This window comes from Glycine soja, chromosome 10, assembly GCF_004193775.1.
Source record: "Glycine soja cultivar W05 chromosome 10, ASM419377v2, whole genome shotgun sequence".
Classification (NCBI taxonomy): Eukaryota; Viridiplantae; Streptophyta; class Magnoliopsida; order Fabales; family Fabaceae; genus Glycine; species Glycine soja.
Window position 1 is genome coordinate 12,769,686 of NC_041011.1, and position 12,310 is coordinate 12,781,995.

The 12,310-nt window shown below is 38.2% G+C and overlaps 1 protein-coding gene across 1 annotated transcript; it reads left to right on the forward strand.

The window, feature by feature from the left end:
- The first annotated feature begins 556 nt into the window (after positions 1-556).
- LOC114371422 lies at positions 557-919 on the forward strand. The gene has a single exon (XM_028328874.1). It carries the CDS (start codon positions 557-559, stop codon positions 917-919), a length of 363 nt encoding a protein of 120 aa, XP_028184675.1.
- The last annotated feature ends 11,391 nt before the right edge of the window (positions 920-12,310 follow it).

Below are 12,310 nucleotides of genomic sequence, written 5' to 3' on the forward strand. Positions count from 1 at the left end.
GGCTGCAGGAATCCTTCCCAAGGATCTTAATTGGCAGCAAAAAAAAAAATCATGCATGATGCTTGCTTCTATATTTGGGATGACCCTCATTTGTTCAAAATTGGAGTTGATAATTTACTGAGAAGATGTGTGACCAAGGAGGAGCCTAGAAGCATACTGTGGCATTGCCATAACTCTCCATGTGGGGGTCACTATAGTGGGGACAAAACAACAACAAAGGTTTTGCAATCGGGTTTCTTTTGGCCTTCAATTTTCAAGGATGCACATAAGAATGTAACTCAATGTGACCAATGCCAGAGGACAGGAAGCATATCAAGGTGAAATGAGATGCCTCTGCAAAGTATCATCGGGGTAGAAGTTTTTGATTTCTAGGGTATTGACTTTGTTGGTCCACTTCCCTCATCATATGGGAATGAATACATCTTGGTGGCTGTTGATTATGTTTCTAAATGGGTTGAGGCAATGGCTACTCTGAAGAATGATGCAAAGATTGTTGTCAAGTTTTTAAAGAAGAACATCTTCTCATGCTTTGGGGTATCGAGAGTCCTGATCAGTGATGAGGGCTCCCATTTTTGCAATATCCAACTTCAGAAGGTGTTGGGGGCACTACAGTGTAACACATAAGGTGGCCTCACCTTATCACCCGCGGACGAATGGTCAAGCTAAGGTCTCTAACAGGGAATTGAAGAAGATACTGGAGAAGACTATGGCCTTTACAAGGAAAGACTGGGCTCTCAAGCTAGATGATGCTTTATGGGCTTATCGGACTTCTTTCAAAACTCCCATAGGACTATCCCCATTCCAAATGGTCTATGGGAAAGCTTGTCATCTACCAGTACAAATGGAACATAAGGCATACTGGGCCTTAAAGTTTCTGAATTTTGATGAAGTTTTGTCGGGGGAGAAGAGGAAACTGTAGCTCTTGGGGCTAGAGGAGATGAGGTTGAATGCTTATGAGTCATCCAAGTTGTATAAGCAGAAGGTGAAGGCCTACCATGACAAAAAGTTGTTGAAGAATTTTTAGCCAGGCCAGCAAGTCTTGCTTTTCAATTCAAGACTCAAGCTATTCCCAGGCAAGTAGAAGTCCAAGTGGTTTGGACCCTTCACCATCAAGAAGTAAAGCCTTATGGAGCAGTGGAATTGGTGCATCCTCAATCAAATACTCTAGAGAGAAACTGGGTAGTGAATGGTCAAAGGTTAAAATTTTATCATGGTGGAAGCATTGAGAGGTTAACCACCATCCTACATTTACAAGACCCCTAGAGGTGACATACATCAAGCTAGTGCGTTATAGAAGCGCTTACTGGGAGGCAACCCAACTTTCTTACTCTTTTAACATTTATTTTTATGTTTTAATGTTTAATAGTGTAGATTTAATTATAGCTAATACTGGTAGGATAGAAGAATGGAAGGGAGTGAACTTGAGGAATGGGGTTGGTCACAAGCTTGTTTGAAATCTCAATGGATTAGTTAAGTTTTAGAAGAAATCAGTTCATCCAACTCGCTTAGTGCGACACTCGTGCTAAGCGAGATATATGCTACTCGCTGAGGGGGTAATACTCTCGCTAGCGCACCAACCCCTCATCCACTGGCAGAGGGTTCCTCACTGAGTGAGCCCATGCGCTGAGCCCAAAACCTTCTCGGGTTGTGGATTTAATTGAATTGGGCTAAGCGAGTCATTCTCGCTAAGCGCACCACATGCCTCGCTAAGCGCACCTATATGTTGAGCCCAAAAACCTCTTTGTAATGGCAATTGCGCTAAGCGAGATCACCTTGCTAAGCACCCTAACACCACTGTACTCACTCTAACTTAATCCGCTAAGCGTGCCATGGCTCGCTTAGTGAAAGTTGCAGACCAATCACAACTGCAGATCTCGCTAAGCGCGCACACTTGCGCTAAGCCCAAAAATCTCTCGGGTTGAAAATTTGGATAATTGGGCTGAGCGAGCATGTCTCGCTAAGCGTATGTTTTTAAATTTTGAAAATTCAAACGTCACAAAGTGCTTGCTTAGCGCAACACTCATGCTTAGCGAGCAAATCGTAACTGCAAAAAGAAGACATAATTGCCTTTAGGCAGATACTTTCAACTCTCACTATAACTGTGCCTTTTCTTCTCTGCCCTCATTATTTGCATTCTGCTAGCACTGCATTTTTCATCCATTATCTGTATTCCAAGTAAGTTTTCTTCTTCTCTATTTCCAATTTCTGTTTATGTAAAACCCTAGGGTAGAAGACATGTTTAATTTATTTGCTTCTTTTGGTGTGTATGCTTTGATTATTGTTAGTTTAATGTTTATGTACTGAGTAGTTAGTGTCATTGTATGTTGCATTTTGTTGTTAAGTTGTTTGGGCTTAGCCTCAAGCTTCTAAGCCTGTATAGTGGCTTAAGTAGTTGAGGTTGGCAAGCCTCAATTTCTGAGTTTGCGATGAACTCACTAAGCGAGATTGTTCTGCTAAGCGAGTTCATACATTTCTATAAATTTCTGGGTTTTAGGATGAACTTGCTAAGTGCGCCCTGTGTGCTAAGCGAGTTCATGAAGTTTGTTTGATTTTTTTCATTTTGAGGATAAACTCGCTAAGCCAGAGCCTTAAGGCTTAGCGGTTCTATGATGTTGCTTGAATTTTTCTGGGATTTGATGAACTCGCTAAGCTGATCATCCGCACTTAGTGAGCACACTTAAATTAGTCTGGCTCTTTGAGGCTTTCTGCATTCCAATAGTGGCTTAGCGCGACACTCACACTAAGCCCAATTTCGCCTTTGTAATAAAATTGGGCTAAGCGAGCCTATCTCGCTAAGCCCAAAGCAATTTGAATTTCTGGATGTTTGTTCATGCGCTAAGCGCGCCATGTGCGCTAAGCGCAAATACCTCTCTGTTAGGAATAAGGCTTAGCGAGTCTCCCTCGCTAAGCCCATGTTGTTAGCTGTAGTTAGTCTCACTAAGCTCCCACTGGCGCTAAGCCTATGTCTTTTTCATTCCACTGAGCTAAGCATGCTTTGCGCGCTAAGCACAATTCCTTCTCTGTTTGGAATAAGGCTTAACGAGTCACACTCGCTTAGCCACTAGTGTCTTCTAGCTAAGCGCGTTGCTGGCGCTAAGCCATTGTTGCTGTTATTCTGTTGTCGCGCTTAGCGCGCGCCTTATAGTTATTTCTGTAAGGTGTGCTAAGCGAGCCCATCTCGCTTAGTGCCACACCCTATGTTACTACTTGCTTTGTTGAGTTAATTTTCAATAAAATTCATGACTAACTTCAATCCTTTTCTGTGTTTTGGTACATATGGCTTCTAAAAAGAGGTGTGCATCATCTTTCAGGTCCTAGGATCCTTATGATACTTCTAGATTTGTGTATGAAATCGCTTAGGAGCGATATGAGACCAATATTCATCACAGGAACATCCTTCCCGAGTAGAATGTGGAGCTAGCCTACTCGCATTACGATGAATTCCTTTAGGAATTGGAGCGCCGCCAGTGGCACAAGAACCTCACAAGACAGATGGAGAACCACATTGACCTGTGATGTGTCATTATTTTCTCCTATTTCTTAACCCTTTTGTCACCAATTTAATTACTGATTTACTCTAATTGTTAAATTTATTATTCAGTTTTATCAATTGGGCCCACTTGACTAATTTGATGTTTTTAATTCAATTTTAGGATAATTATAAGCAATTGGGCCGAGCCAGATTGGACTTGAAGAGAGAAGACAATTTTATTAGATTTCGTCTAATTTCATTTTATTGCGTTTAGTTTTTTATTTACTATTTTTATTTCATTTTAGGCCAAAATAATGTAATCAGGCCCAGTGACTTTGAGTGACCCTTATAAATAGCTGCCTTGGGATTCATGGAGGCTATTCGGTTATTCTATTATTCAGGAGTTTTAGGGTTTTACGTTTTGAGCTTGATATTACTGTTCACGTGAATGCAATTTTCCATTCTCTGCTTCTAATTTCAATTTCGTTTTTATTCCTTCTTCCGCCTTTAGCTTCATTTACATTTTATGCCTTTAGCTTCATTTACATTTTATGCCTTTAGCTTCATTTACGTTTCTGCTTCTAGTTTCATTTATGTTTGCTGCTTTTGTTGAACTTATGGAAGGCTAAAATTCTAGTGTTGTTTCCCTCTGAGGATGAAGCACAATTCTCTGAGGTTCTGTTTTTAATGTTGCTCTCTTATCGGTTTTCCCTTCACCAATTAACCCACATGCGTTCTGTTAATCTGTGCATGCTTCGTGTTCGATTAATTGCCTCTGTACTTAAATTACGTTCGTGCTTAATGAACAAGGGGTTAATTGGTGTATGTGTTGCTTAATCACATATTGATATCCCTAAATTGATTTTCGCTTAGTAAATTAAATCAGGGTTGGATTAAGTGGTTAACTACTAGGGGTGAAATCCTCACAACCTAGGATAAGAGAATAGCTTCTGAATAAGAGGAAACAACACGTTTTTAATACTATTAATTTCGTATTCCAATCTGCTTGTTCTTAAATTCACAAAACAAACCCCCCCCAATCGTTACTGTTACTGTTATAACGAAGCATATTATGAACAATTGGTTAGTCATTGCTCGTTGGGAAACAACGTAGGATCACTTCCTAGTTACTGCATTTTAATGTTTATTTAATTCGAGTACGACCTCGATCAACCTGGCTTTGGTTAAGGAGTTCTACTCCAACTTGTATGACCCAGAAGATCGCTCCCCCAGGCAGTGTAAGGTGCAGGGGAAGACGATTAAGTTCGATGCTGCCATATTGAACACCTTTCTAGAGACCCTAGTGGTGCTTGAGCCAGGGGAGAGATACTCGGCATACTCTCGCTACTGCCACACTCACCCTGACCATCAGGGTATTGCATCCAAATTATGTTTACCAGGGTGGGGGTTTGTTCTTAACACTGAGGGGGCTCTGTGGAAGCTTTTGAGGAAGGACCTGACCACCAGGGTATTGCATCAAAATTGTGTGTTAGTAATTGTGGCATGTCAATAAAGGTTGGGAGGTCAAAGAAAAGGTGGTTAATGGGTGAATGCTCTCCTAGAATCTAATTTTTGCATCCTAGAAAAACCATGAATTGTTCTTAGCCCAGCCTCATTACAAGCCGAATAAAGTCCTTCAGATGCACATTGTGTGTACATAGGTGTATGAAATGAGATGAAATGCAAAAGTTGGGAATTGTGTTGGTTGTTTATATGAAAAAAATCACCTTTGTGCGTATGAGAGAAACAATGGTCGTGAGGATAAAGCTTGGTTAACCTTCCTTGATACTTGTCATGCTTGCTAATCTATTTCACTTTTGTTGTTTAATACACATGCTCATGTCTCTAAATGCATTGCACTCTAATTCGAAAGGTTGTTGGTTGATGCATGTTCAGTCATCTCTGTTAATGTGATTGATACTAATCAGACAAGCACCATTTTGATTAACCACTGTTATTTTCTTTTGCTTGAGGACAAGCAAAACTGTAAATTTGGGGGAGTTTGTTAATTTCTATTCATGAGTATTAAATGCATTAAAAATAGGAGAAAAAGTAGCAATATACCTCTAATTTATGGTTTCTTTCGCGAGATTTGTAATTAATTTATTCTTGTGTGAATTTATGCAGTGGAAACTCCATTTTTGATGACTAATGTTGAACTTAATTGGATTTTTAGGCTAAATAAGAGAAGATTTTGAAATGCTATTGAAGAAGGGCTCGCTCAGCGAGGAGGATTGGCTAAGTGAGGCTCATCCACTTAGCGAGGAAGTCAGCTCGCTAAGCGAGTACAAAATCCTAGAGAATGTTGGGCCAAAGAGCAACACACTTAGCGTGCAGCTAGCCCGCCTAGCAAGGACGTTGTCTCTTCTCGTGCTTAGCGCGTCCAAGCCCGCTTAGCGCACAACCACTAACTCTCGCTCAGCGAGATATGCTCGTTGAGCGTGCCTTCATAAGCTGAGAAGCCAAAAAGTCTTTAAAACACTGAGAAAGGAAGGGATATGAGGAGAAAAGCAACATGGGAAAGAAGGAAGAAGGCACCAAGGTTGAAGAGAAGACATTTTCTTCACATCTTTACCATTTTCTTTCATTCCTACATCATTTTCACCCTTGTATTAAGCCCTCTTTGCTAATGGAGGGCTAAACACTTCATTGTTGGGGAGTTTTTCTACTGAGCACTCTTGATGTAAAACTTCTAACTATCTATTTAAAGTTATTGCTATTGTTCTTTGCTTCTATCTGTATTTATTTTACATATTTGTGGCTTGATCACCTATTTATATGCTTTACTAGGTTTTGAGTATTGGAAAATGCTTAAAGTCCTTAGAACTTGGTAGAGCAGCTAGAAGTTTGTATTTCTAGGAATAATGTATAGTATTCTAGTAAATATTGCATCTTGTGTGTAGTGCAGCTCGCTTAGAATGAGGTTGTTGAGGAATCAAGAATGAAACTAGGAGGGTTAGGCTCTTTCATGTGAGGAATTACGGTTAGAGTAATTAAATGGTGCAAGAACATTAGAGTAATATTAAATAGAGAAAAACTTATTTAGTTACGTTAAGAGAAATTTTAGTAGAATAGTCCCCAATGTTTTCATCTTGATATTTGTTCCATTATATAGCTTTGTGTTTGTCTTGTTATGCGTTTTTAAATTTTGAAAAACTAATTCAAGAAATTGAAACATGAATGAGTTCCTCTACTTTATTTTATTGCAATTGAAATTGTTTACAAACTGAATATGTGGCATCTAAGTATAACAAATTCCCTGTGGATATGATACTCAGACTTATCATTTTAATTACTACTTGTGCAAATTGGTACACTTGCCAATAGATTTTGAACTCATTCCCAGCTCGCATACTTGTCTCAGTCATATGCCTATTGTTGTTAAAATAAAGTAGATTATGCATGAATTTAAAACAATTAGTTAGCTAATATACAATAATGTAAAGTGACTTACAGAATCCATATTTTTATAACAGAGATGCTAAGACATTGACTACCGTGTGCTATTTTAGAAAGATCTTCATGCTTTATGTACAAGGGGAAGTTATCATTGTATACCACAAACATGGTAGCATCCTATGAAACCTGCAAAGGCTTGAGGAAAGGCTGCAAGATGGCTAATGTCATCAGGTATAGGGGATCGACATCATGATCTAGCCTATCTACAAGTTTTGATAGTCCCTATTTATCCTACACAATTAATAAACATATGTGAATGACAGTCAACATTTTTTTTTAAGAAATCCTTTTTTAATTAATAGTAACAAATACAATAAAATGAAATACTTGTTTTGAAAAAGGTAGTACAAGATGTATCGGCCAAGCAAGGAATGTGTTAAGATTATGCCCAACAAAATGAACCTCTTGAGTGGGTACAGGAACGCGAGCATTAGCATCTCGAACTTCCTCAACACCGACCTTCACTTGATCATTGCCCAAAGGGATGTCGTGGAAGGTTATAGATCCCTCATAAACTCTTCCAAGGGCAACTAGGCAAGGAGGATTCTCATCAAAATACAACCAACATTTCTTTGAGTCACCCATATCTGGGTTCTGCCCCGAGGGATCAACATAGCTTCCCTTTGTGCTGACATGAGCAGCAGAGGGACCAACCTCAAGCTCAGGAGGCAGTACGAGTTTATGTGATTGCATCTGCGACTGCATCTAGGACTGCATTTGGCTGAAGGACAACATTAGTTGTCGAGTCACTTTTTCAGTGATCGACTCCTTTAGTTGGTCCTTGATTTTTTGTGTCAACTGCTCCAGGGCTTCAAGAGTCATGGACGTAGATGTGCGGAAGCTTCTTGAAGTTGGTCCAAAGTATTGTTAATGTTGAACAAGTGGCCTCAGATATCTTAAGAAGGGGGTGGGGTTGAATTAAGATATCACAAACTATTCCCCAATTAAAAATTCTACTTTGATTTTAACCCAAGTCCCAATATTCCTTTTAAAATGAATTTCCTAAATAATAATTCAAATTAAACTTATTGAATAGAAACAATAAGCAATAATAAATAAAAGAGTTTAAGGGAAGAGAAAGTTCAAACATAGTTTTTATACTGGTTCGGCAAAGTCCGTTGCCTACGTCCAGTCCCCAAGAAATCCGCTTGGGAATTCCACTATCTCACAAATCCTTTACACCTTCTGAAACACACAAAGACAACCCTTTCTTTGTGCTCAGATGCTTTACAACAAGAGACTCACAATGTCTTAGCCCTTTTTCAGAAGTAAGAAGAAGAAGAAGAAATGATCTCTATTGAAAGAGACAGATGTTACAATGAAGCCCTCAATTCCTTATTGAATAACACAAGTGTTTGGCCAAGGAATTTTTGAAGATAAGAAATTTTTGTTTAATAGGATTATGCCTTTTGTGAACAGTGAAAACTCTGAAGAAAATTCGTGCCCAAGTCACCTATTTAAATGTCTTTGATGGCCATTCAAAAATCCAATGAAAAGTTGTGACTGTTGGCAGATTTTCTCAAAAATCCTCTCTAGTAATCGATTACAGCATTGGCGTAATCGATTACACAATTATTTTTGTTCAAAATTCAAATGTCCAACGTTCAAAAGCTCTAGTAATCGATTACACATGACAAAATCATTTTTAACCGTTTTAAAGCATTGGTAATCGATTACATAGTTTTGGTAATCGATTATAGCTTTGAAAACTTTGAAAATAACTTTGATAACATTTCCAGAAAGCTTTGTGGCCACTGGTAATCGATTACAACCTCTGGTAATCGATTACCAGAGAGTAAAATGCTTGGAAAAGTTTTTGTTAAGATAGAAACTCACTTGGCCAATCATTTGTGCTTTTCAAAAACTTTTCTAAGAGTCTATCTTAATTCTTATCTTAAGATCTTTGCTTTGCTTGACATCTTGCTTTCTTCATCCTTGAAATTCATCTTGAATGATCTTTGAAATTCCTTGGCATCATCAAAATAATTCTTAAATTCCTTGGCATCATCAAAATAATTCTTCAAGCTTTGCTTCTACAATCTCCCCCTTTTTTATGATGACAAGTCCTGAAATCAAGATAGTATATACAAATATATATAAATACTCCCCCTTTCTTTTGGAGATTATACTCCCATTTTCTTTAAGCTCTCTTGATTTCTAAATTCTTTAATTTTTCTCCCCTTTTGGTAACATCAAAAAGCCAAAGTGCGGGGAAATTTAAAACATCAAACTTAAGCAATCAGTAAACACGAATGTTTCAATCAACCAATCAATGAATGTTTCCTTAGGGAGAGGTTTTGTAAAGATATCAGCAAGCTGATTCTTTGTATCAACTAATTCTAGAACACAATCTCCCTTCAGAACATGATCTCTTAAGAAATGGTGCCTAATTTCTATATGCTTGGTTCTAAAGTGTTGAGCGACAAAGCTTCCCTGTGAGGCCTGCTCTTCCAAGGAATCTTGCAGTCAACAGATGAAAAAAATTTGGTTTCCGACCTATTATTATTATAACAAATGACCATTGATATAAAAAATGTCACTTACAATCCTATCTACAATTTCTTTTGTTGCCTCATACGTCATTTGACCAGATTTTTTCGTGCGAACCATCTTCCACTTCACATGTCATCTAATGAGAGGTGGCTGATCAACAATTGTGCCAGTGCTCCCAGATTGGGCTACTTCCTCCAATCGTTTCTTTTTCTTATCCTCTATCAACTTTTCTTTTAGAAAATCATAACCCCCACGAGACAACACGTGAAGGGTAGTGTTTTGTTTATGGATGACCTGCGCCTTCTTTTAAACATCCTGTAACAATTACACATTAGGCTAAGTTAATACACTTGACAATAATGCACAAAAATGGAGTTCCAAAAAAAATGAAAATCAACTAACCTCCCATGAAGGGTGTTAGTTGCCTTATACGACTAACTTTTGTACATAAATCATTTTCCAAAACTTGTATAGTTCTCCAATTTATGGTTATTTTGTAGTGATTTTTGTAAATAAATTTTTTTATGGATAAATCTGTCTCTATAATATGTCCATTAGATTTACTGATGCAATATGTGCAATTTCAAGTGAAAAAGAGGCTAAGTCATGAAGTGCCAAAAGTGACAGTTGAGCTTAGCTCATCAGTGGGATAAGCGTGCATCCACCGCTAAGCGCAGATTTAGCACGCTTAGCAAGAAAGAAGAATCTGGCAAGGCATTAGCATCAAGGCCACACGCTAAGTGCGAGATCAGTGCACTAAGTGCAGCAGGTGTCTTCAGCCAGGCTCAACGCACGACTAACGCTAAGCCTGAATCCACTTACTCGCGCTAAGCGCGAGGGTGGCGCTAAGCGCAACGTTGCGAATTCAAAACCTATTTAAAGCCTGTCTTGTGCAGAATTAGGGTACAGAGTTGAAGCAGGTGATTGGCACAGATTCCAGAGCATACCACAGTGCCTATTTCGAGAAAAGAGCTCTGGAGGCAGCAAGAGGAGCAACTTTTGCAGAGATACTTTGTAAGCTTATTATTGTTAGGGTTTATTCTGTAATGGCTGGCTAAACACCCTAGTTGGGGATTTCTAATGAACATCTGATGTAAATACCTAATATCTAATTGATTATGTTTTTTGTGTTCAATACTTCCTTCAATGCTTAATGTTTGTAAGCTTTTGGTCTGATCATCCATTTGTGTGCATAGTTAGGTGACTTTAGCATTGGGAAATGTACTGTTGCCTTAGAACTTGATTGAAGCAGGATCAAAACTTAGTCTTACAAGAGGGATCTACGGATTAAGTTTTGGTTTTAATTATGTTGTTACAATAATTTTGTTTAGTCTAGGCCTAGTCTTAGAAGAGGGATCTGCGGACGAAGCTTGGGCTAAATTAGGCTAAACTTTTGTAAGCTGCTTGAGCTGAGTCTAGTCTTATAAGACGGATCTATGGACGAAACTCAGTTTAAGTTAGTCTATACCTAAGAGGGTTGTCTCAATTGGGCCTAGTCCAACAAGAAGGATTTGAGGACGAAGCTTGGATTGATTCAGTCTGACGAGGGATCGAGGTTTAGTAATTTAGGCTACAACATAGAACACAAGAGCATGAATGATTAGAGAAATATATTTATATGGATCAGCTTGTTTGTTAGAAAGACCCAACATTTCTACCTACTGCTGTCACTTTTACTTACTTTGCATTTTGTAGTTTTTAGCATAAAAACTAGTTTAAATTCTATTTGAAATTATCAATCATACATGTTCTCTCAACAATGCTTCATTTCTAAACTTAATTCAGGCTAACATTAGTTCCCTGTGTTTGATACTCGGATTCATCCATTTTAATTTTTAAATACTTGACAATCTGGTGCGCTTTCTGGCAAACCAAATTTCCCTTGAATATATTTGAACGAAGAAAAAGTGGAACAAAAATCAACAGCAGGGGAAATCCAACAAAGGGTCTTTGCAGCTCTGACAAAACTGGTTCCACTTCTCTTTGCTTATGTCGTACTTTTCGCATACTTTATCATCCTCGCCCTCCTTTCCTTGAGCCAGAGCCCATTTGGAGGTCAAAATTGACTTAAACTGTGTCCATCACTCTCCTACCACTTAAGGATTTTCTTCTTCGTCTTTTGGTTGAACACTTCTGGAATATTAAACTCAGCTTGCGATACAAAAAATATATTTAGTATTTAGTCAATAACATTCAACATTATAGGATTTTTTGTACAACCAATTACAATAACATTCAAGATCTAATTCAAATACCTGAATGTCTTCCCAAATCAAATCCTTTTGAGTTGTAGGAGCTTTTTTCCAGTTAGCAAATGTAATGTCCACCCTGTCTTGAGCGAAGATCCCCAAATATGTCCTTAATTTCTTTCTATGGGGACCATCGGCTTTCCCAGTGGCAGGATCCACATGAACTGTGACACCCTCTACCCCAACATGCATATAAATGGAATAACATATAAAACACAAAATCTAATTAAATAAATTTTATTCAATAAAATCGTAAGTAAATCCACATGGGTAAAAGGTCCACATTCACTTCACTGTTACCAAATAAAACTTCTCAGAAACATTTCCAACTCAAAATAATGTTGTTCAAGTTTATAAAAGAACTCAAGTTTAGCAACAAAATAAAATAAAGTAAAATAACATGTTCAGAACATCATGCAATTAAAACAGAAACTCATACCCTAATGTCACATCCCATCAAAGCATTGTGTCCTGGCGTCCTCCAGCAAGAGGTTCCTTAACGCCATCCACCTAGCCATTTGCTCACACAAACACAAGGTTCAAAATCATCACAGGATCCAAACATAAACAACACACAGGGAATGAGTTATGACATTTCTAAATAAAATACAGATAAACAAAGACATAAGCAAAATAC